This window comes from Engystomops pustulosus, chromosome 11 (genome assembly GCF_040894005.1).
Source record: "Engystomops pustulosus chromosome 11, aEngPut4.maternal, whole genome shotgun sequence".
NCBI lineage: Eukaryota > Metazoa > Chordata > Amphibia > Anura > Leptodactylidae > Engystomops > Engystomops pustulosus.
In genome coordinates, this window is record NC_092421.1 from 46,269,790 (window position 1) to 46,296,651 (window position 26,862).

Consider the following 26,862-nt stretch of genomic DNA (forward strand, 5'->3'; position numbering starts at 1 on the left):
AGCAAGACACTGTCACCTGTCCCCAGTCTCGGCAGAGTAGGGCTGATCTTTACAGAAAGATGGTGAGGGAGTACGTAGCTGACCATACCATCGTCCTAAATGATCACACAACTCCCTACAACTACTGGGTTTCAAAGCTGGACATGTGGCACGAACTGGCGCTGTACGCCTTGGAGGTTCTTGCCTGCCCTGCCGCTAGCGTGTTGTCCGAGCGGGTTTTCAGTGCAGCTGGTGGCATCATCACCGATAAGCGTACACGCCTGTCGACTGACAGCGCTGACAGGCTGACGCTTATCAAGATGAATAAAGCCTGGATTTCTCCGGATTTTCATTCTCCAACAGGTGAAAGAAGCTCAACCTGAATAATGTATGCACTCCTCCTCCTCATTGTCCTCCTTCTCCTCCTCTTTGTACACTAAAGCATAGGAAACTGGCTATTTTTTGCCAGGGCCAACTGGCTCTAGCTATAGTACTCTATGTATTTAATTTTTCTGGAGGGCCACCTACCCGGTCCTCTGTTTTAAGCAATTTTTGGGAGTGCCACATACAGGCACTAAATCTATTTAATTTTTCTGGAGGACCACCTACCTGCTCCTCTGGTTTGAAAACTTATTTGGACTGCCACATACAGGCACTATCCAAATTAAATTGTCTCCATAGCAGCCTCCACATGTCGTCTTTTTAGCTGGCTCCACACGTTGTCTCCATTGCTACCTCCACACGTCATCGCCACAGCTGCCTCCAAAAGTCGTCCATATAGCTGCCTCCATACATGGTCTCCTTATCAAACGAACTGTGTCAAGCAGAATTTTGGGTTGTTTTCATGGATTCCACATCAAACTTGTTAACTTTGTCGCCACCCTGCTGTGTAATCCTCAAAATATACTGGCAAACTTTTATAATTTACCAATATTATTTCAGCGCTTCTTGCGCATCTATTTACATTCCCTTCACCCACCATATCCTAAACTTATAAGAACGCTACTACACTTGATCTTATACAAAAGGTTCTTAGAAGTGCTGTTTGGGGAGTAGCCTAGAGACAGGGGCTTGGATTGGCGAAAGCTCGCCTGGCTGCGGAGCGCCAGTTCCATCTCAAGATCCGACTAACATAGTTTTAACTGCAGCACCTTTAATCTACTACTAGTTCACTGCCTCCATACATCGTCCCCTTATCAAACGAACTGTGTCAGGGAGAATTTTGGGTTGTTTTCATGGCTTCCACATCAAACTTGTTAACTTTGTCGCCACCCTGCTGTGTAATCCACCAAATATACTGGCAAACTTTTATCATTTACCAATATTATTTCAGCGCTTCTTGCGCATCTGTTTACATTCCCCTCACCCGCCATATCCTAAACTTATAAGAACACTACTACACTTGATCTTATACAAAAGGTTCTTAGAAGTGCTGTTTGGGGAGTAGCCTAGAGACACGGGCTTGGATTGGCGAAAGCTCGCCTGGCTGCGGAGCACCAGCTCCATCTCAAGATCCAACTAACATAGTTTTAACTGCAGCACCTTTAATCTACTACTAGTTCACTGCCTCCATACATCGTCCCCTTATCAAACGAGCTGTGTCAAGCAGAATTTTGGGTTGTTTTCATGGCTTCCACATCAAACTTGTTAACTTTGTCGCCACCCTGCTGTGTAATCCACAAAATATACTGGCAAACTTTTATCATTTACCAATATTATTTCAGCGCTTCTTGGGCATTTGTTTACATTCCCCTCACCCGCCATATCCTAAACTTATAAGAACGCTACTACACTTGATCTTATACAAAAGGTTCTTAGAAGTGCTATTTGGGGAGTAGCCTAGAGACAGGGGCTTGGATTGGCGAAAGCTCGCCTGGCTGCGGAGCGCCAGCTCCATCTCAAGATCCAACTAACATAGTTTTAACTGCAGCACCTTTAATCTACTACTAGTTCACTGCCTCCATACATCGTCCCCTTATCAAACGAGCTGTGTCGGGCAGAATTTTGGGTTGTTTTCATGGCTTCCACATAAAACTTGTTAACTTTGTCGCCACCCTGCTGTGTAATCCACAAAATATACTGGCAAACTTTTATCATTTACCAATTTTTATTTCAGCGCTTCTTGCGCATCTGTTTACATTCCCCTCACCCGCCATATCCTAAACTTATAAGAACGCTACTACACTTGATCTTATACAAAAGGTTCTTAGAAGTGCTGTTTGGGGAGTAGCCTAGAGACAGGGGCTTGGATTGGCGAAAGCTCGCCTGGCAGCGGAGCGCCAGCTCCATCTCAAGATCCAACTAACATAGTTTTAACTGCAGCACCTTTAATCTACTACTAGTTCACTGCCTCCATACATCGTCCCCTTATCAAACGAGCTGTTTCAGGCAGAAATTTCAGGTGTTTCACTAGATACATAGTGGAACGCGGCCCATCTGTCGCCGCCATGCTGGAGACCTGAAGTTGCAATCATAGCAGTGCAATATGGATGCCCCATACTGTTGCTCTTAATCATGGAACCATTTCCGTAAAAACAATTAAAAATAGAACCACTATGCTATTCCATTATTCCTAGGTGAAATATTCAAACGACCCGGCCTGCTTTGAAAATTATAATTTTTTCAAAGTAAACGCTTCTGGCCCACAGGCCCATTTTGGGTGGGGAGGAGCCGAGAGACAGGGGCTTGGACAGGCGAAATCTCGCCTGGCACTGGACCGCCAGCTCCATCCCAAGATTAGGCAGCCTCAGAGGCATCCATGCATGCTGCCCCTGCTGTTTCCTGTCCATTTTGCCTCCACAATCCTCCACAGCGTCCACCAATGTCTCATTTCAACTCTCTATACCCCAGACGCTGCAGCACGAGAGGATATGCAGCATATCATCCCCTTATCAAACGAGCTGTGTCAGGCAGAATTTTCAGGTGTTTCACCAGATACATAGTGGAACTCGGCCCATCTGTCGCCGCCATGCTGGAGACCTGAAGTTGCAATCATAGCAGTGCAATATGAATGCCCCATACTGTCGCTCTTAATCATGGAAGTCATCTCCATGGCTGCCTCCACATGTTGTCCCCTTATCAAAAGAGCTGTGTCAGGCTCATTTTTAGGGTGTTTCACCAGATACGTTATGGAACTTGGTCACTATGTCGCCACCATGCTGTGTTATCGACTAAATATACCGTTTGGTGAAACCTGAGTCCATTTAGGGTATGTCGCCATGAGACTCTCTAGCCTGCCACTGCTGCCGCTGCCTCTGCATGCCGTCCCCTATAGTGTCAGGGTCAATTATTGCATGTTTTAGATGCTTCTGTAGCCTCATTCGGTCACTCTGTCATGGCCATGCTGTTGCCCATAATTTTGGCATAATGGTGCGATTAAGCAGCCTCAGAGGCATCCATGCATGCTGCCCCTGCTGTTTCCTGTCCATTTCCGTGGTGTTTCCATCCTTTTCTGAGGTTCCCAGGTGTTTGGCCAAGCTTCCCTGTGCAGAGCCTTGGTCCCCTTGAAAAATGCTCGAGTCTCCCATTGACTTCAATGGGGCTCGTTATTCGAGACGAGCACTCGAGCATCGGGAAAAGTTCATCTCGAATAACGAGTACCCGAGCATTTTAGTGCTCGCTCATCTCTAGTCATGATGGTTAGCATATTAATTCTATTGGTCTTTATAGTGAAAAGGTGGTTGTAAGGCCACGTTCACACATTGTTTGCATTTACGTTGCATTTTGAAACACATTACAACATCTGAGGAGAGGTGGTTTGCCTAATTACATTACTGTTAATGCTTGCATTTACAAAACGCTATGTAAACGCAAACAGAATACAAAATGTGAAGTGCCCTAAGGGTTTGTTACCCACAAGGCAAACACCTAGCTTGTGTGTAATTTCCTGGCACACACATAGTGATTTCGAGTCCCCTTGGTGCTTATATACACAATGGCCAGGAGGCAGGAGAGGTGAGCACATCACTGCTCAATTTACTTACAACTTTGCAGAAACAAATGTCCATAAAATTGGGGAACATGCAATTATTGCAATTACAGTGCTTTACTTTTAAGTCTATCTGTGCACAATGAGATTTCTGTGCAGATTTAATGCACAGATTTTGGTGCAGCGGAATAGAGAAGCATTAGAGCTAAAGTGGTTTAGAAAAAGTAATGTAAACGCCCCCTTTTTTTCCTTGCGGAAATTGTAGCTCAGTGCGGAAAATAAAATAATGAGCATGTTACTTTTGTGCATATTTTTTTTACATGGCAGTCAATGGGAGAGTGACAATCTGCATCAACGTGCTGTTTTCAAGCAGAATTCCCTCAGCCAAAAGGGACGTGAAAAAATGAGGGAAAAAAACACATATGGAAAATCCTCACAAAAAACACAATACTAAATAGACAAAAATACAAACACACATAAAAACCACAATTTGTGCAGATAGTTTTAGGCTGAAGCTGCCCTATGTGTGAAAAGTATGGGGATATACAGAAAGATAGATCCCTAGCATGCACACCAATCAACTGTTTCTGGAGATAGTCTGACTTGTGGGTCCTTGATCCTTTAACTTGGTGTGGTCCTATTAATCTTTCTCATTGTGAGCTGCTTTCCAATGTTATGGGCTGTCTGTTAGGCTGCTTATACTGTTGTGTGTGACTGACACTCCCAGTAGATCCTTGAATACTGTGTAATCTCTACACTGTGACCCACAGACTGAGGCGCCATTTAAACGGCCACATATACAGAACACTAAAGACCATACGGTCGTGTGCATGAGGCCTGAGACTGAGCACATGGCTAAGTGGTGGTCCCTTTTATAAACTTTCATCAGCCACACCCAATGCTAGATATCTCACATGAACATTCTACCTCTCAAAGCCTAAGGGTTAATGAACTGTTATGTCAGGTTCTCTATACATTAGCACTATGTTTTAGGAGTTTAAAATGTGAATATCTATGAATATCTATCCATAACTTTCTCAATGTGAATGTATTGACTGCTGCCTATGTTCAGGGTGTTATCCCAAGTTATATCACTATCCTTTTAAGGACAGTGACATCTCAGAGGACCTCTCTGAGCATACACTCAGATGCATTAAACTGCATCTGCCCCCTATTACCTCCAATGGCCTCCACTGAGTGTATATGTCACTGAACAGGAAGTAGCCAGATGGAAAGACAAACCTTGCTTCATCTTTCCATCCTGTGTATTTGCACAGTACAAAACATATACTTTGCAGAGTGAGGCAAAAACGGTAAAACTGCTGGGACACCGCCAGTCCTTTCTGTTATCTGGGAATGAAGGAGATAGCCGAGCACAGTGATCACAGAGCCCAGTTATGACATAACACTAAGATTCACCATCAAATGCTTATTTCTCATAGAGTGAGAGATACAATTGTGTCTCTTATGTTCTCACCTCATATGTGTGGGTGTAGTTCATGAAATACAGATCAGTATCCCTGCTCTTGGGAGTTGAAGGCTTCATACCACAACGCTGCACAGACTATATAAAGTTTTGACATGTGTTTTGTGTATGGAGATATTTTCCTTTATTGGATTGTGCATATATCCTGATGCTGAGTACACCATGATATTTTTTTCTGATTCTATATTAAAAACTGCCATTAGGCATGAGAGAGAGACAGAGACAGAGGGAGAGATTATGTACTCTGCTGTTTCAACGGGGGTTTTATGGAACAGGAGAATGAGCTATAAATTAATTGTGGCAGATTTACCAGTATTGCCTTATATCTAGGTAAGTTAGTGTGTACAATGTTGCATCTGCCCCTTTGATATGGTCCCTTTTGTTCAGCCACACAAGGTACAGAGAGTCTTTAAGACAGTAATTGTAGTGTACTAATAAATGAAGATATAACATCATTTTATATCCTTTTACAGGGATCTTGATTTGAAGAAGCCAATATACCAGATGACTGCATGTTATGGGCATTTTGGCAGAGATGGATTTCCTTGGGAAGTACCAAAGAAACTGGTGTTTTAACCACAGACACAGGAACTGATAATACAGGAAATGAGATAAAATAGGACATAATTCACCTTCAGGAATTCCTACCTAAACATTCATTAACATTCGTTATGGCACTGGGAAAACATCACAATACAATAGCAAAGAATGAATCTTCTGGACGTGAAACTAAAACAGATACACTTGTGTAATTTGTTCTGTGCCTGTCTACTGTTAACACATATATGTAATATGTGAAAATAGTCAAGGCATAGATTTCTAGCAGGGTTATGTCTTAAGAACTGCACCACGTGACCTAACAATATAACTTTGTTTCATGTCATTAATAACTGGAAATTTTGTCTCTTTGACAACCTTTTTTACTTTATTTTTGCTTTTGACAATGTCGAGCCTTATCTTGGGATACATTTCAGCTTACATATAGAAAACATTATGATCCATTTTAGTATTTGGAAAATCTTCTAACCAGCTATGCATTCATTATAGTTTTCAGGTATTCTGTCTGCTTTTATTTAGTAGTATCCTTACTAAGTTTTCTTTTTGTCTTTTTTTAGGCCCCCTCGGAATCTGAAAAGGGCTATGTCATGGGCTGATCACTCTGCTAGGGACTGAAATCCTTGCATAATATTATATATATAATGATGTGTGATGCAGAGATTTCTTGTTTTCCTGATATGCTGCAGAGCCAACATTACAATGTCGGGGAAACAAGACCTCTACGCATCATTTATCAATATTATGGACAGAGTTCAGTCTCCAGCAGTGAGGTTCACGAACCGACACTGAAAGTGTGAATCCACTATTAGGCTCACATATTACGCATTATCAAGTCCACTCATGCATAACAATAACAATAAAGGTTGGAATGTGATTTCTAGCAGAGATATTAATATCATTGTAATAACACTTTGTATTTAAACCCTTCTCAACATCTGCTGCAAAGATGCAGCATTGGGGTTTGTAGTGTGTTCTCTGCTATCATCTATATATTACAGCTAACAACCTTCTACCCTGACTGGGATCAGTAGTGACTAGAGATGAGCGAACACTAAAATGCTCGGGTACTCGTTATTCGAGACGAACTTTTCCCGATGCTCGAGTGCTCGTCTCGAATAACGAACCCCATTGAAGTCAATGGGAGACTCGAGCATTTTTCAAGGGGACCAAGGCTCTGCACAGGGAAGCTTGGCCAAACACCTGGGAACCTCAGAAAAGGATGGAAACACCACGGAAATGGACAGGAAACAGCAGGGGCAGCATGCATGGATGCCTCTGAGGCTGCTTAATCGCACCATTATGCCGAAATTATGGGCAACAGCATGGCCATGACAGAGTGACAGAATGAAGCTAGATAGCATGTAAAACATCCAATAATTGACCCTGACACTATAGGGGACGGCATGCAGAGGCAGAGGCAGCGGCAGCAGGCTAGAGAGTGGCATGGCGACATACCCTAATTGGACTCAGGCTTCAAACCAATGGGTGTCAGAGAGGAACCAAAGGAGGTGAGCAAGAAGCGCTCAAATAATATCGGTACATGATAAAAGTTTGCCAGTATATTTTGTGGATTACACAGCAGGGTGGCGACAAAGTTAACATGGAAGCCATGAAAACAACCCAAAATTCTGCCTGACACAGCTCGTTTGATAAGGGGACCATGTATGCTTACAGTTCATGCCAGTCGCTGCACTGGCTGCCAGTCTCCTTTCGAATACAGTTTAAAATAATAATAACCCTCATCCATAAAGCTCTGTATAATGCTGCACCCCCCTACCTCTCCTCTCTTATCTCAGTCTATCGCCCAACCCGTGCTCTTAGATCCGCCAGTGATCTTAGATTAACCTCTACCCTAGTGCGGACCTCCCACTCGCGTCTCCAAGACTTCTCTAGAGCTGCACCAATTCTATGGAATGCTCTGCCCTGGACTATCAGACTAATACCTAACCTCCAAAGTTTCAAACGTGCTCTTAAAACCCATTTCTTTAGGCAAGCCTATAACACTCATTAACTGCATGAAGTTTTAACTCTTCTACTAACCCGTCCTGTGTCGTCCTCCCATCTGTTATCCAGCAACCAACAGGCACCAGACTTCTCTGCAGTCCCATTCACCCTGGACCTGGTATATAAGATGACGGCTGAGTGGTTCAAGCGACAGCAATTCCATTTATTATATTTTGTTCTATTCCCTAAGAAGAATGGCTTGACCGTTAAATATTCTTTTACCTCGTGTTACCCCATCATCTTCATAAACCGTAAGCTCTGGCGAGCAGGGACCTCACTCCTGTTGTTCCATACAAATGTTGTGCTCTGTTACAATACATTTGTATTTGTTTCCTATGATTTGTAAAGCGCTACGGAATATGATGGCGCTATATAAATAAAGATTATTATTATTATTATTATGGAGGCAGTGAACTAGTAGTAGATTAAAGGTGCTGCAACTATGTTAGTTGGATCTTGGGATGGAGCTGGCGCTCTGCAGCCAGGCGAGCTTTTGCCAATCCAAGCCCCTGTCTCTAGGCTACTCCCCAAACAGCACTTCTAAGAACCTTTTGTATAAGATCAAGTGTAGTAGCGTTCTTATAAGTTTAGGATATGGCGGGTGAGGGGAATGTAAACAGATGCGCAAGAAGCGCTGAAATAATATCCCTAAATGGTAAAAGTTTGCAAGTATATTTTGTGGATTACACAGCAGGGTGGCGACAAAGTTAACAACTTTGATGTGGAATGCCCTGTAATAGCTCTTGGGCGGTGTGCCTTTTATCGCCTAGGCTCAGCAGTTTCAGCACCGCCTGCTGTCGCTTAGCGACGGCACTGCTGCTGTGCCTAGAGCTACCGACTGATGGCGCCATGCCCACGGATGGTAATTCGGAGGAGGAGGAGGAGGAGGTGGAGGAGGGGTGGGAGGAGGTATAGTAGGCCTTTGAGACCTGGACCGAGGTAGGCCCCGCAATTCTCTGCGTCAGCAGTATATGACCAGCCCCAGGGTCAGACTCGGTCCCAGCCTGCACCAAGTTAAGTGTAGTAGCGTTCTTATAAGTTTGGGATATGGCGGGTGAGGGGAATGTAAACAGATGCGCAAGAAGCGCATGATGCGCATGGAGCTGGCGCTCCGCTGCCAGGCGAGCTTTCGCCAATTCAAGCCCCTGTCTCTAGGCTACTCCCCAAACAGCACTTCTAAGAACCTTTTGTATAAGATCAAGTGTAGTAGCGTTCTTATAAGTTTAGGATATGGCGGGTGAGGGGAATGTAAACAGATGCGCAAGAAGCGCTGAAATAATATCCCTAAATGGTAAAAGTTTGCCAGTATATTTTGTGGATAACACAGCAGGGTGGCGACAAAGTTAACAACTTTGATGTGTAATCCATGAAAACAACCCAAATTTCTGCCTGACACACCTCGTTTGATAAAGGGACGATGTATGGAGGCAGCTATATGGACGACTTTTGGAGGTAGCAATGGAGACAACGTGTGGAGGCTGCTATGGAGACAATTTAATTTGGATAGTGCCTGTATGTGGCAGTCCCAAACATTTTTCAAACCAGAGGAGCAGGTAGGTGGCCCTCCAGTAAAATGGAATAGATTGAGTGCCTGTATGTGGCAGTCCCAAAAATGTTTCAAACCAGAGGAGCAGGTAGGTGGCCCTGCAGTAAAATGGAATAGATTGAGTGCCTGTATGTGGCAGTCCCAAAAATTTTTCAAACCAGAGGAGCAGGTAGGTGGCCCTCCAGTAAAATGGAATAGATTGAGTGCCTGTATGTGGCAGTCCCAAAAATGTTTCAAACCAGAGGAGCAGGTAGGTGGCCCTGCAGTAAAATGGAATAGATTGAGTGCCTGTATGTGGCAGTCCCAAAAATGTTTCAAACCAGAGGAGCAGGTAGGTGGCCCTGCAGTAAAATGGAATAGATTGAGTGCCTGTATGTGGCAGTCCCAAAAATGTTTCAAACCAGAGGAGCAGGTAGGTGGCCCTGCAGTAAAATGGAATAGATTGAGTGCCTGTATGTGGCAGTCCCAAAAATTTTTCAAACCAGAGGAGCAGGTAGGTGGCCCTCCAGTAAAATGGAATAGATTGAGTGCCTGTATGTGGCAGTCCCAAAAATGTTTCAAACCAGAGGAGCAGGTAGGTGGCCCTGCAGTAAAATGGAATAGATTGAGTGCCTGTATGTGGCAGTCCCAAAATTTTTTCAAACCAGAGGAGCAGGTAGGTGGCCCTCCAGTAAAATGGAATAGATTGAGTGCCTGTATGTGGCACTCACAAAAATTGTTTCAAACAGAGGACCGGGTAGGTGGCCCTCCAGAAAAATTAAATGCATGAAGTACTATAGCAAGAGCCAGTGGGCCCTGTCAAAAAATAGCCATTTTCCTCTGCTTTACTGTACAAAGAGGAGGAGAAGGAGGAAAATGAGGAGGAGGAGGAGTGGATCAATTATTCAGGTTGAGCTTCCTTCACCTGGTGGAGATTGGAAATTCTGAGAAATCCAGCCTTTATTCATTTTAATAAGCGTCAGCCTGTCAGCGCTGTCAGTCGACAGGCGTGTACGCTTATCGGTGATGATGCCACCAGCTGCACTGAAAACCCGCTCGGACAAGACGCTAGCGGCAGGGCAGGCAAGAACCTCCAAGGCGTACAGCGCCAGTTCGTGCCACATGTCCAGCTTTGAAACCCAGTAGTTGTAGGGAGCTGTGTGATCATTTAGGACGATGGTATGGTCAGCTACGTACTCCCTCACCATCTTTCTGTAAAGATCAGCCCTACTCTGCCGAGACTGGGGACAGGTGACAGTGTCTTGCTGGGGTGACATAAAGCTGGCAAAAGCCTTGTAAAGCGTACCCTTGCCAGTGCTGGACAAGCTGCCTGCTCGCCTACTCTCCCTCGCTACTTGTCCCGCAGAACTACGCACTCTGCCGCTAGCGCTGTCAGAAGGGAAATACTGTTTCAGCTTGTGCACCAGGGCCTGCTGGTATTCATGCATTCTCACACTCCTTTCCTCTGCAGGGATGAGAGTGGAAAGATTTTGCTTGTACCGTGGGTCCAGGAGAGTGAACACCCAGTAATCGGTGCTGGAATAAATTCTTTGAACGCGAGGGTCACGGGATAGGCAGCCTAGCATGAAATCTGCCATATGCGCCAGAGTACCAACGCGTAAGAATTCACTCCCCTCACTGGCCTGACTGTCCATTTCCTCCTCCTCCAACTCCTCCAACTCCTCTTCTTCTGCCCATACACGCTGAACAGTAAAGGACTCAACAATGGTCCCCTCTTGTGTCTCACCAACATTCTCCTCCTCTTCCTCCTCATCCTCCTCCACCTCCACCTCCTCCGATATGCGCTGAGAAACAGACCTGAGGGTGCTTTGGCTATCAACAAGGGAATATTCTTCCCCTGTCTCTTGTGACGAGCGCAAAGCTTCCGACTTCATGCTGACCAGAGAGTTTTTCAACAGGCCAAGCAGCGGGATGCTGAGGCTGATGATGGCGGCATCGCCACTGACCATCTGTGTTGACTCCTCAAAGTTACTCAGCACCTGACAGATATCAGACATCCACGTCCACTCCTCATTGTAGACTTGAGGAAGCTGACTGACCTGACTACCAGTTCTGGTGGAAGTTGACATCTGGCAGTCTACAATCGCTCTGCGCTGCTGGTAAACTCTGGATAACATGGTCAGTGTTGAATTCCACCTCGTGGGCACGTCGCACAACAGTCGGTGAGCGGGCAGTTGGAGGCGGCGCTGCGCTGCCCTGAGAGTGGCAGCATCTGGGCTGGACTTCCTGAAATGCGCACAGATGCGGCGCACCTTCGTGAGCAAATCAGACAGATTGGGGTATGTCTTGAGGAAACGCTGAACTATCAGATTTAACACATGGGCCCGGCATGGCACATGTGTCAGTCTGCCGAGTTGCAGAGCCGCCACCAGGTTACGGCCGTTGTCACACACAACCATTCCCGGCTTGAGGTTCAGCGGTGCCAGCCACAGATCAGTCTGCGCCGTGATGCCCTGTAATAGCTCTTGGGCGGTGTGCCTTTTGTCGCCTAGGCTCAGCAGTTTGAGCACCGCCTGCTGTCGCTTAGCGACGGCACTGCTGCTGTGCCTAGAGCTACCGACTGATGGCGCCGTGCCCACGGATGGTAGTTCGGAGGAGGAGGTGGAGGAGGGGTGGGAGGAGGAGGAGGCATAGTAGGCCTGAAACACCTGGACCGAGGTAGGCCCCGCAATCCTCGGCGTCGGCAGTATATGAGCAGCCCCAGTGTCAGGCTCGGTCCCAGCCTCCACCAAGTTAACCCAATGTGCCGTCAGCGATATATAGTGGCCCTGCCCGGCAGCACTCGTCCACGTGTCCGTGGTCAGGTGGACCTTGTCAGAAACGGCGTTGGTCAGGGCACGGATGATGTTGTCTGACACGTGCTGGTGCAGGGCTGGGACGGCACATCGGGAAAAGTAGTGGCGGCTGGGGACCGAATACCGAGGGGCGGCCGCCGCCATGAGGTTGCGAAAGGCCTCGGTCTCTACTAGCCTATAGGGCAGCATCTCCAGGCTAAGCAATCTGGAGATGTGCACATTAAGGGCTTGGGCGTGCGGGTGGGTTGCACTATATTTGCGTTTCCGCTCCAGCGTCTGGGGTATGGAGAGCTGAACGCTGGTGGATGCTGTGGAGGATCGTGGAGGCGACGATGGGGTTTTTGTGGCAGGGTCCTGGGCAGGGGGCTGACTAGCAGCTGACACAGGGGAAGGAGCAGTGGTGTGCACGGCCGGAGGTGAACGGGCTTGTTGCCACTGAGTGGGGTGTTTAGCATTCATATGCCTGCGCATACTGGTGGTAGTTAAGCTAGTAGTGGTGGAACCCCTGCTGAGCCTGGTTTGGCAAATGTTGCACACCACAGTCCGTCGGTCATCCGGTGTTTCCTTAAAGAACCTCCAGACTTCTGAAGATCTAGCCCTCGCCGCAGGAGCCCTCGCCACGGGAGCTTCACTAGTTGACACATTTGGCGCTGATGCACCAGCTCTGGCCCTGCCTCTCCGTCTGGCCCCACCACTGCCTCTTCCAACCTGTTCTGGTCGAGGACTCTCCTCCGTCTCAGAAGCACTGTGTTCACCCGGCCTCTCAACCCAGCTTGGGTCTGTCACCTCATCATCCTCCGATCCCTCAGTCTGCTCCCCCCTCGGACTTCCTGCCCTGACAACAACTTCCCCACTGTCTGACAACCGTGTCTCCTCATCGTCGGACACCTCTTTACACACTTCCACTACGTCAAGAAGGTCATCATCACCCACAGACTGTGACTGTTGGAAAACCTGGGCATCGGAAAATTGCTCAGCAGCAACCGGACAAGTGGTTTGTGACTGTGGGAAGGGTCCAGAAAACAGTTCCTCAGAGTATGCCGGTTCAAATGCCAAATTTTCCTGGGAGGGGGCAGACTGGGGGGGAGGAGGCTGAGGTGCAGGAGCTGGAGGAGTGGCGATTTCGGTGACATGGGTGGACTGCGTGGAAGACTGACTGGTGGTGGACAAATTGCTCGAAGCATTGTCAGCAATCCACGACATCACCTGTTCGCACTGTTCTGGCCTCAACAGTGCTCTACCACGAGTCCCAGTAACTTCAGACATGAACCTAGGGAGTGTAGCTCTGCGGCGTTCCCCTGCTCCCTCATCAGCAGGTGGTGTCTCACCCCGCCCAGGACCACGGCCTCTGACCCCTGCAGTAGTTGGACGCCCACGTCCCCGCCCTCGTCCTCTACCCCTAGCCCTCGGGTTAAACATTTTTAAAATGAGAGTTATAACTTTATTTTTTTTTTTACTTTTTTTTGTTTTTTTTTGTGTGTTTTTTTTTTTTTGTGTTTTTTGTTTTTTTTTGAGTTTTTAAAACCAAACAATGCTATCCTATTGCTATGGCTATTTTCTAGCCAAGTATCAAAGCACACTACTATGCCAGATGAGATGACACTGAGTTAGTGCCTAATTGAAATCCAACCCCTACTAAATTTTCCCACTTCGGTCTTTGCTATGGATATGTGCGTCACTAAGCGCAGAACACAGCGGTCGCAAGTCTCACTACAAATTGCTCAGAATTGGCTAGTACATGCACTGCAGAAAGTACAGCCACCAGCAGATCAACCAGAAATCAAATATATAGAACGCTACTGTATGCGTAAGTAAGCTCTTTGTATTCTCCTATGGCTATTTTCTAGCCAAGTATCAAAGCACACTACTATGCCAGATGAGATGACACTGAGTTAGTGCCTAATTGAAATCCAACCCCTACTAAATTTTCCCACTTCGGTCTTTGCTATGGATATGTGCGTCACTAAGCGCAGAACACAGCGGTCGCAAGTCTCACTACAAATTGCTCAGAATTGGCTAGTACATGCACTGCAGAAAGTACAGCCACCAGCAGATCAACCAGAAATCAAATATATAGAACGCTACTGTATGCGTAAGTAAGCTCTTTGTATTCTCCTATGGCTATTTTCTAGCCAAGTATCAAAGCACACTACTGTCAGATGAGATGACACTGAGTTAGTGCCTAATTGAAATCCAACCCCTACTAAATTTTCCCACTTCGGTCTTTGCTATGGATATGTGTGTCACTAAGCGCAGAACACAGCGGTTGCAAGTCTCACTACAAATTGCTCAGAATTGGCTAGTACATGCACTGCAGAAAGTACAGCCACCAGCAGATCAACCAGAAATCAAATATATAGAACGCTACTGTATGCGTAAGTAAGCTCTTTGTATTCTCCTATGGCTATTTTCTAGCCAAGTATCAAAGCACACTACTGTCAGATGAGATGACACTGAGTTAGTGCCTAATTGAAATCCAACCCCTACTAAATTTTCCCACTTCGGTCTTTGCTATGGATATGTGCGTCACTAAGCGCAGAACACAGCGGTCGCAAGTCTCACTACAAATTGCTCAGAATTGGCTAGTACATGCACTGCAGAAAGTACAGCCACCAGCAGATCAACCAGAAATCAAATATATAGAACGCTACTGTATGCGTAAGTAAGCTCTTTGTATTCTCCTATGGCTATTTTCTAGCCAAGTATCAAAGCACACTACTGTCAGATGAGATGACACTGAGTTAGTGCCTAATTGAAATCCAACCCCTACTAAATTTTCCCACTTCGGTCTTTGCTATGGATATGTGCGTCACTAAGCGCAGAACACAGCGGTCGCAAGTCTCACTACAAATTGCTCAGAATTGGCTAGTACATGCACTGCAGAAAGTACAGCCACCAGCAGATCAACCAGAAATCAAATATATAGAACGCTACTGTATGCGTAAGTAAGCTCTTTGTATTCTCCTATGGCTATTTTCTAGCCAAGTATCAAAGCACACTACTGTCAGATGAGATGACACTGAGTTAGTGCCTAATTGAAATCCAACCCCTACTAAATTTTCCCACTTCGGTCTTTGCTATGGATATGTGTGCCACTAAGAGCTAAACACAACGGTAGCAAGTCCCCCTGCTAATTCCTCACAAAATGGTACTAGATGCAAATTAAAATAAAAAAAGTAGAACGTTATTGTAGCCCTAAGAAGGGCTGTTGGGTTCTTTGAGAATCACTCCTGCCTAACAGTAAGCTAATAGAACACCCTAACGCTTTCCCTGACCAGCAGCAGCTCTCTCCCTAGCGGCATCCAGACACAGAATGATCCGAGCAGCGCGGGCAGCGGCTAGTCTATCCCAGGGTCACCTGATCAGGCCAGCCAACCACTGCTATCGACGTGTAAGGGTACCACGTCATGCTGGGTGGAGTGCAGAGTCTCCTGGCTTGTGATTGGCTCTGTTTCTGGCCGCCAAAAAGCAAAACGGCGGGAGCTGCCATTTTCTCGAGCGGGCGAAGTATTCGTCCGAGCAACGAGCAGTTTCGAGTACCCTAATGCTCGACCGAGCATCAAGCTCGGACGAGCATGTTCGCTCATCTCTAGTAGTGACTTATAATATAGGCGGTTTGGGCCCAAGGATTCTAGGGAGCACAAAGCCACCCAAACCACCATGCAAATTTTATACATGAAGGGGCTTTCACCATGAAAACCTCATACATCTGCTCCTGCTCTCAATACACATGTGCACAAGAGCCATTTAGGACCCTTGGAAGACCTTCCTGAAATCACAAATTGTTTCCCTACTGCATGTTTTCATTCTCCATTCTCCAAGAAACTTGTTTCTGGTACCATGTGTAGAAAGTGAAGTCATGACTTGTAGGGGCTATAATATTCATTCAGCCCAGAACCCATTCTTAATCTGCCCCAGGCTGGGATAGGTTATAATGCTTATACAACTTTACTACCTTTACTGCCATGTCAATACTGACTTTAGCTAATCTGTTTACAGAAGGTAGGGAGTTCTTCCTATGCCCCTTTTCCCCGTGTGAGGCCCTTGTGTAGCGCTAATTCGTTCTTTAGCATCTGAGAGCTTAATAATTGCCACTGATTTTTTCATCTTAGGGTACATTCACACAGCAGTATGCCCGCCGTGCGGACATACCGCCGTGTGCTGGAGAGGAGGAGGAGGCGGCCCCTCCTCCCTCCATAGAGAATAGCGGCGCACGGCCGCACACACAGTGTGGCACCGTATCTGTGCCGCGCCGCTATTGCCGTCTATGGGGATGTACATGCAGCCGCAAATGTGCGCCCGCATGTACATCCCCGCAGACGGCCATGTGAATTTGCCCTTACTACATTTATCTGGAACAAACAGAAGCAAAAGGGCCTAACATTTTACCTGTCATGGTATTGCTACAACAGGTTTGCATTGTATCATACAAGCAATAAAGTGCTAAAAGTGGGTCTAAGGCTGGGTTCACATCATGTTTAGCCATATGTTGTACCTTTGGCCATATATCATACTTACTAATGTATAAGACAGGCGTATTCCACTGTATAAGCTTATACAGTGGGATAAGTTGCCCTGGACCCCTTCTCCCCCAATGAATGCAGGGGGAGGAGACTACTTTGGCAGCAGCTGGTGATTGGCTGCTGCCAAAATATGGGGTGTTTCCCCAGTGACGTCACTGTCCTAATATGAGCAGTGACATCATCATATCTCCACTCCTGGTGAGTGGCATATCCCTATAGCCTTCTATTACCTCTGCTTAGCGCATACTCCGCTCTGCAGGAGAGAGCAGACCTCTTGGCAAATCCAACATATAGTGGTCAGCGTCATCCTCAGGAGCTTTCACAATGTATATGCTAAGCGTATATGTAAAACGTAATGTCAAATTAGCCTACCTTGAATGAACCATGTATAACTGACTGAACTGACATTCTGAGTCTGGTACAGTGACACAAGGTTCCGTCTAGGAAATCATACCAAACTCGCTTGTGGGTAGCCTGCTTTATGTAAAGATGAAAAAATTCTAAAACTTATAAAAATGCTATCACCACGTCTCTAGTGACCAGTATTATTAGTTGACCAGTTACCAGTTATTCAACCTACTTTTATTCACCTTACACAGTAAATGCCTTAAAGAACATCTACCTGTACTATCAGTTACTGATGGTAAATGTGTCCTATTAAGATGTTCGATGTTCTACAGGACTTATTTTATTATAACTCTTTTAGCCTGAGGCGCTCCAGCTTTGTCACCTAGTCTTTTTGTTTATTCATCCTCCATTTCCTATACAAGTCCCACCCGTTCCTGTCCGTGCATAGAGGAGGTGGCAGACAGGACCGGGCAGGACAGAATGTGGGTAAATTCAATGATGAGGCAAATTTGAATCATTGTTATAACTCTAAATTGCAGCAATCACAGTGTGTAGAATAATATAAAAGCAGTCCTGGGGAACATAGTTCCTCAGAAATATCTTAGTAGGACACATCTACCATCACTAAAACTGATGGTAAATGTCCTTTAAGGTAATACATACAGTTATTAAAAGCGAAATATAAGAAAAAATAATAGAAGTCATAGTTTTTCTTTGTATTTTCACATTCCTTTGGCTCCACATATCTTGAGATATGAGACTGAAGTCAAGGTAAAAGTGGAAACTTTTGCATAAATGATTATTAAGATTATAGCACAAAATAATTTACAGCTTTATTGTAAAAAAAAAATAATCCACATAGTGTCAAGGATACAAAATAAAACAAATAATATGTAAATAAGGTCTAATTGTAGATTTTATAGTCTACAGCAGTGATGGCAAACCTTTTAGAGACCGAGTGCCCAAACTACAACAAAGACCCGCTTATTTATCGCAAAGTGCCAACACAGAAATTTAATTTGTGATTTATACTCCCTTCTCTGTCACAGCTTTCATTGATACCAGCACCTGAGGACACCAATAAAGCAGAAAATAGTCACAGGTAGAGCTGTCACTTTAAAATAGCTCTGTGCACAGGAAGTCCTGGGCTGTCTGTGACTGCAGGAAGATATCTGGAGTCATCTCTGGTGATGGCCTGGGTGCCCACAGAAAGGGCTCTGAGTGCCACCTCTGGCACCAGTGCCATAGGTTAGCCATCACTGGTCTACAGTATAAAGTTAATAAATGAAATACACCGCAAGGATATTAAAAACAAAACATTTTGCCAATTTATTAAAACCTGTCCTTCATTACTGTACTTGATCGCCTTGCTCTAATGCCCATTTTCACCAATTTTTTTCAGGTGATGTGTGCGGCGCAAAAGGCCAAAAAGTTGCAATTTCCTTTCTGTGTGTGCCAGAGATTGTGACCTTTTCATGCTTTGGAAGGCAGCCGCAGTGTCTTAAAAAATAGAATATAAATGTCATGTACTTCAAATGACATAAAAAACTACAACAGCTATTACATGACAGAAAAAAAAATTAAAAAGTTATGGCTCACAAAGCAGGACTAGACAAAAACAAATTGTACATTTAAAAGGTGCATGTATTGAGTAAAATAATTGAAATAATTTGGTATTTCATTAATCATTAATATAGGTGAAACTGTTTCTGGTGCAAAATCCAAAAATCCATCATCAATATGTGTGTTTAGATAACATATTTTGTGTGTCATTATGCAATAGAAAAACCTTGTGTAATGAACTTCAAAAGGACCAGTAAACATTAACATGTTGGATAACCAAATCTACTGTTTTGCTAAAAATACAAATCAAGTATCCCTTCCTTGGTTGAACTTTTTGTCTTTTTTCAACCCTATAGACTATGATACTATGAAGTTATTTACTAAATCTAACAACAAATTTGAAATATTCAAGCCTAACCAAGTTAAATTTTTATGTGGTGTCTGATTGTTTTGAACATTTTTCTATTACACTTTATGAAGAAAAACTGCTTAGTTTGTAAGGTGCATTCCATAGTAACAGATATTTGCCCACATTTTTTCACAGTTTTTTCACGTGCATTTTTTGCACGATCACGTGCATGCAGGGTGTAACAGATTATTGAAGACCATGCGCAGGGCCAGATTAAGGTTGGTGGGGGCCCCCATTGAATGTGGTCCATACAGGGAACAGCATTCGCTATATGCAGCCTCCCCAGTAATCACTATATAAAGCTCTCCCAGCAATCACTATATACAGCTCCACTAGCAATCATTATATACAAACTTCCAATAGTCACTATATACAGCTCCTCAGCAATCACTATATACAGCTGTAATCACTGTATACATCCCGCAGTAATAAATATATAAAGCCCCCAGTAATAAATATATACAGCCCCCCAAAATTACCCATATACAGTCCCACAGCATTAACTATATACAGCCCCTATAACAACTATATACAGCCTCCAATAATAACTATATACAGCCCCCCTATAACTATATACATCTACCCCAGCAATCAGCTCCCACAGCAATTACTATATATAGCTCCCCCACAATCACTATACACAGCTGCCCCAGCAATCAGTATATACAGCTCCCCCAGTAATCACTATATACATCCCCTCCAACATTACCCATATTCAGTCCCACAGCATTATCTATATATAACCCCCTATAATAACTATATACAGCCTTCCTATAATTAATATATACAGTCCCTTTATAATAACTATATACAGATGTATTTTTATAACTATATACATATTTTATAACTATATAAAATAATAAAATTGTACTCACCTTCCATTGCTTCCCCGATACGTGCCAACCTCCTTCCCTTCCCTTGCAGTGTCAAGATACTAGTGGGTATCGAAGGTATTTCAAGATACTGGCGCCCTCTTTGTATACCTCTGATCGTCTATGTCAGAGCAGGGAACTTATTGTTCACTCGCTCTGCCATAGACTGAAGTTGGTGCCCGGCCCGAGGAGCAAAGACTTAAATACATTATGGGCAATTCACATGACCACCTGCATCACCCACATTTGGTGGGGGCCCCTTTCAGGGCAAAGTGGTGGGGGCGCTTAACCTCCCCCCCCCCCCCCCCTAATAATCCGGTCCTGACCATAGGTCAGTCTTCAGTAATCTAGCACACTCTGGAAACTGCATGTAGTCACTACTGATAAATGTGGACCTTTGTCTTCCAATTAATATGTGTTGTAGCCATTTTTGGCTGCTGCAAAGTAGACCAAAAGAGATTTGGTCTAGCAGGGACACAAAACGGTGCTACTGCACTCATATTACACAAGTGTACCTGGAAAAACACTCACCCCATTAGGGTGTCTGCTGCCTGTCCTTCTGGCATCCAATTCAGACTGGACAAGGTGTCAGATGAGGTCAGCCACCAATGCATTGTGCAGCACCCACTTCTAGACACATTTGTGGAGCTCTGGACAGATTTTGGTCCCAGGGACAGAAACTGATCTTGGTGCCAGAAATGTATGTGCACACTCCACAATAATAAATATGTATCTCCTTTCCATGAGCAAGTCGGTAACCAAGCCAATGCAGACACCAACAATTTATGTAAATGTCCCCCATTGAGTTTTAACTCTTTCTGTGTTCTACCTGACTGGTATTCTGTGAGCAGAATCATTTTTCTTCCATTATTTTAGGCTAGAAGTAGGTAGTGGTGGTAGTGGGGTCTATTGTTCTATTCTGTTAAAGAATAAAATAAAGGATAACTTAACTTGATCACAACTGTCCGATGTGTTTTGATGCCGAAGGTGCTCTCTCCAGTGCGAGGGTCATGTGATTTCTAACTGTTCATGAGCAATTGCCCTGCTAAGTACTATTCATGAATACAATAATAACCCATTTCCTGACATTTGACGTAGTATTACTGCATGGCGGTATTATAGCTGACACCCGCCTCTAAACACCCGCTATTGGACATTTCTCCGATCGTAGGTGTTAACCCCTAACACGCAACAGTCGCGCTGACCGTGGAGTGTCAGGGGCATTTAACTGGGAACGGACCGCCCTACGACGCTTACCGGAGTGCAGCATGCTCAGTGTGTCACATAATACAGTGTAATACATCGGTATTACACTGTATTAGGTGAAGAATAGCTTGAACAAGCAATCAGAGGATCGCTTGTTCAAGCCAACCTGTGAAAGCAAAGAAAAAAGTTAAAAACACTAATTAAACAATTTTTTTAATAAAAAGAAGTTAAAGTCCCCTAAACACAAACATTCCCTACACATCTAATAAAGTTAAAAAAAAACCTGAAAATCACCAAAACCCCCCACATATTTGGTATCGCCGCGTTCATAACAATCTGTACAATAAGTCAGAAACATTATTGGACCCGTATGGTGAAGGCTGTAAAAACAAAACCTGAAAAACTAGCCAAAAATGTAAATTTTTCATAAAATCCCTTAACAAAAATGTTCCAAAAAGTGATCAAAAAAAGTTATGTGCACCAAAATGGTACCATTGACAGAACAACTCAACACGTCAAAAATAAGCCCTAAACCAGCTCTGTCAATCAAAAACTATTAAAGTTATATCTCTAAAAATATGGCGATGCAAAAACAAATGAGATTTTCATTTTTTTCCAGGAAAATTGTAAAAATATATAAAAAACTATATAAATGAGGTATCACCTTAATTGTAGTGACCTATAGAATAAATATATTATAGTATTTTTAGGGTATGACCCCAAAAAGATACAAAAAAAAGAAAAAAGAAACCCGAAATTGACAATTTTCTTTTCCTCCATAAATTAAAGAGTTAATAAAATCTCATCAAAAAGCTACAGACCCGCTAAAATGAAGTGTTTGTAAACTGCATTTTAAGTCACAAAAAATAAGCCCTTATGTGTCCAAATTTCCAAAAAATAAAGATTGTATAGCCATAATAAAGTGACAATGAATAATCTGCTCTGAATGGCGCAGATAGATGTCCTGGCGTGTGCCCATACAGCAGGTTACCCCCACATATGGGGGATTGTTATACGCGGGAGAGATTGGATATCAATCTTTGTGGAGCATTTTGGTATTTTATCCACTGAGAATTTGTACATTTTATGAAAAACACATTCATTTAGCCAAAAAAAAAAAAATTTTTAAATTGCATCTGATTTTGTTTTAACCCCTGTAAAAGGGTTAACAAGCTTTATAAAAGTTGTTTTACTTACGTTGAGGGGTACAGTTTCTATAATGGGGTAATTTATGGGGTTTTACTTTTATTAAGGCCTCTCAAAGTGACTTCAAACCTGAGCAGGTTCCTCAATAGCAGTACTTTGCGTTTTGAAAATCCCATAACATCTTACAAAAATGAGAGTGTAAAAAAACCACAGAGGCATAAAGTACACATTCGGTGAATGTTATTTATTAAGTTTTTTGCTGTTATGGCTATGTGTGTAAAAAGTAGAACATTTTGAATTTCCCAAATTTTTCCAAATTTTCACCAAATATCTTATTTTCTAATAAATAAATGCAAAACATACCAACAACATTTTTAAACTAACATGAAGTACAATGTGTCACGAGAAAACAATTTCAAAATCACTTGGATATGTTAAAGCCGCTGGCTCATTGTAATGAATCCTCAAAAGCCATGCAGCCTTGGCTCTGACCAAGACCAGAGGCTACCATGGCAACCGAGCATCGCCCCCCCCATGACATTCGGGGGAACGATGATCGGAGGTTCACAATCGACAATCAGAGTTAAGATGGCGGCGCCCCCACAATTGAAGTGCCGGCGGCGAATTTGCCGGCGGCAAAAAACAGGTTAACACCCGCGATCGGTACAAGCACCGACTGAGGGTGTTAGCGAAGGGTCTTTGCTGCGATACGCAGCAAAGCCCATCTCTGTATGAAGAGGGTTCAGCCCGTGAGCCCTCTTCATACACCCTTCATAGCTCCATGGCGGATATATCCGTCACGGAGCGTGAAGGGGTTAAATATACAGACAATCGTTAAAAACTTAACAAAGTCTTCCCTAATCGAGACCACAAGATAGCATATAGATATAAAGTGAATGTGAAAAAAATATATATTATGACCGGGATAGCTGAAGGTCACAATACGTGAAAAATAGAGAGAAAGGTAAATGTTAGCCAAATGGTTTTGGTAGGGGAGGACACAAAGCCCCATGAGTATCAGTACACTGTGTGTGCAGACCTTAAATACCTAAAGCCGCTCTGATGAGACGCATCCCCCGTCATGCTGTCGACTCCGGCCAAGACTTCCGGTCCGGAGACTGGAAGTATGTCACAACCCAGGGTATAACCAGGGAATGAAGTGTGTGTGCGATCCAAAACCAGGAACCATCCTTGAGAGCACTCAAAAACATAAGTTTTAGCTTATCAACAGTAAGTAAATATATACAAATGACAAAATGAAAGACAGTTCTATTATAACATGAATACAAAGACTAAAAATTCATAAATCGGTACAAAAAGGAGAAAGCAAAAGTGCATATAGATGTTGCTATGAAATGAGCAAATGGAGAACATGGCTGAGTGCCACGTTAATGCAAAAAGTCTGTCCAAAACCTAAAATTGGTGAAGTGTAGCTTCGCTAAAATAAAGAACCTGAAATTGCACAAATATTGTATATAGAAAGAGAGCTAAAAAATTAAATAAAGAAATCCAATGAATAGTGTAGGAGGACACCAAGGCTGTGGTAAATATATAGACCAATAGACATGATAATATTAACGAAATTGAGGAAAACTAGATATATATCCTGAAGCTGCAAACATAAAATTCATTATCATAAGTCGGTGCAAACATGGTAAATAATTGATCTCGATTTTATAAGTTATAACTAGTCCATAATAGATAAATAAATAAACATAGCAAGATAAACCAATATAAAGTGAGTACAAAAAGTAAAATTCATGGGTTGGCGCAGAAATTGGAGAACACAAGTGTGTATGGATATTGCTACAAGATAAACTAATGGAGAACATGGCTGAGTGACAATGTTAAGGCAAAGAATCAGTCCAAAACCCACAATATAGACCAGATGTAGTATCACGTCTCAGATCTTAAATATTACATAACTATTGCACAGAATGTAAAAAAAAAAATATATATACATACGATTCATTGGACTTTTTAATTATGTCGGAAAACACACAACTATGACAAATATAAGCCAATAAGAGTAATGATATAGACGATATTGCAGCAAACTGGAGCTACGCCCTAAAGCTATAACCATAGGGTTCATTATAATAAGTTAGCGCAAAGAAGGGTGAATAATTAATTTTGTAACATACCGCACATATGTTCCAAAAACAAAGTAAGCCCTAAAAAATGGTAAAGATTGCCCAAACAAAATTAAAAATAGAAATAATTAGAGTGGATGAACCCGACAACAATAATAATAGATGCATCTGAGTTAAAACTGCTTATACTGTGAAATATATAGTTGAACCAAAAGAGATAACGATGTCCATAAACAATTAGTAATTCAATAGGATATAAAGGGTGTCTGTATCTTTGCCCAAAAGGCCTTATGGATTTTTATATCTATACTATCCAATGTGTCCAACTGTGTAAAAAGTAGAGCATTATTACACCACTATAAAAAGTGAAGACAACGACAGGGGACTGTGGTAAAAAAGTGCTGAGTGCTAGATCATACCCAAATTGAAAAGGGAAAATATGGGAAAGCAAGATATAAAACACAGAGTGGAGAGTAATAATAAATAAACCAGGCGATTACGGCCCACAATGGGAGGCTGCGTCCCACCAAAGTGTCAAAAATTCATAATTAATATAACACCAAAACAATGAAAAAAAGGGTAAAAATGTAAAAATGTAAAAAGGGTAATGCAATGTAACAGCTATAAATTCATGATCACAAGAAATTTCATACAAGGAATTCATGTTCACTTCACGGTCGGACAAGAATGAGCCATCATTGAAGCAATCAAACACAAGGTTTAAACCATCCGAATGGCAGGTCCAAGCACTGAGGGACAGGAGGAATTCATGCAGGATGTGCAGAGATGGATGAAAATGTAGTTAAAAATGAAATAGTAAGTATGTAGCATAAAGCCATACGGTCTATTCTTAGGTGAGCGGAAATTCATGATGATCCTCAAATCCTCCCGCAGGCAGGGCATAGTGATATCTAGGACTTAACAGACAACAATTAAGGAGTGCAAAAAAATGTCTAAAAAACTTTTTGAAGTTATAGGGGACTCATGACCCAGATAAATACACTGTAAGGCGTCCTAAAAGAAAATCTTTGAAGGTAAAGTTAGAAAGTTAATTAAGAATGCACAAGAATATCTTGGATTAGAGTGCTAAAATTCCAAAAAATGGAAAGTGAAAAGAGAAAAATGAGGGGAAAAAAACATAGAACGGGAGGTAGAGAAATAAAGATGAAATCAGAAAGAATGCGTCAGGTTTAATCCTTCCATGTTAATCATTTGTTGTAGTGGCCCGTAAATAAAAGTTCTTTATTGAGCCCCTTGGGCGCAATACTGTCCAGTGTATAGATCCATATGGATTTGATACGAAGCAATTGGGGGAGAATGCCCCCCCCATGTTCTGCACTACCTTTTTGTTGGTCGACAGCGGCTGTACGTATTGTGGATATTTGTTGCTGGCATCTCTTTCGTAGTTCCGGTGTGGTTTGTCCTACATATACTTTCGGGCAGGGACAGATGAGAACATAAATAAATGCCTTTGGTTTTGCAATGGATGTAGTCCCTGATCTTATAGTTGCCACGGTGCACTGGGTCTTTGAATTCCATGGTGAGTAGTACATGGTGGCAAATAGAACAGTCGCCACAGGGAAAAGAACCCTGTAGGCGGGTCCCATGTCCAAGAAAAAGGGTAGGTCGCTGAAAATGGCTGCTGGTAAGAACATCCTTTAGATTCTTGGCCCGTCTGGCTGTTATGAGAGGTCTTTCTATAAGAAAAGTAGTAAGTCTATGGTCTTTCCAAGATCATCTGTATGTCGGTCATTGGTTATTGAAGGTTGTAATTAGCCTAGGTCTTGTATCTACAGGGCAAGTTTTTGCTTGGAGTAGATTATGTGGTTCACTTTTGTTGGCATGAATAAATGCTTTGGAGATAATCCCATGTGGGTACCCCCTATTTTTGAATCGGGCGGTGAATTCCCGTGCATGTTTTTTGAAGTTCATTGCTGGAATTGCGTTTGACCCGTAAGAACTGTCCCGTCAGTATTCCATTTTTGAGGTTAGAGGGGTGGAAGCTGAAAAAATTCAAGAGATTGTTGGTGGCTGTCTCTTTATGAAGAAGACAAGTGTTAAGGTTGGGAAATACATACCTGATACTGACGTCCAGTATGAAGTGTGAAGTCAACTTGATGTGCCAAGGGTTATTGTTTAAGTAGTCAATGAGGTTCTGACAGTACCTGTCCACAGGAGGAGAATGTCATCACTATATCGAAACCATCCTGCCACTCAGTTCTTAAAGGTGTCTAATCGGTAATCCACATTCTCCTCCCAAAAAAAGGTTTGCATAAGAAGGTGCACACTTTGCCCCCATGGCTGTGCCGGAGACTTGTTTGTAAAAGACAAATACAAAGTAGTATTGATGTAACACCAAATATAACAGATCCAATAAGAAGGAGTCATTTCTCCTGTCTAACGACC

General features: G+C 43.3%; 1 protein-coding gene across 3 annotated transcripts in view; it reads left to right on the top strand.

Annotated features, from left to right (window-relative positions):
• The window catches only part of MAT1A (methionine adenosyltransferase 1A), a 74,505-nt gene extending 53,539 nt beyond the window's left edge, over nucleotides 1-20,966 (top strand). For 2 of the 3 annotated variants that reach the window (XM_072131141.1, XM_072131140.1), the window contains exon 9: nucleotides 5,867-6,825. In XM_072131141.1, coding sequence (XP_071987242.1) covers nucleotides 5,867-5,969 — 103 coding nt within the window. In that variant the 3' untranslated portion in view covers nucleotides 5,970-6,825. Of the gene's footprint in view, nucleotides 1-5,866; nucleotides 6,826-18,569 lie in introns of those variants that run through there. The other variant, XM_072131142.1, reaches the window with a different exon arrangement.
• The last annotated feature ends 5,896 nt before the right edge of the window (nucleotides 20,967-26,862 follow it).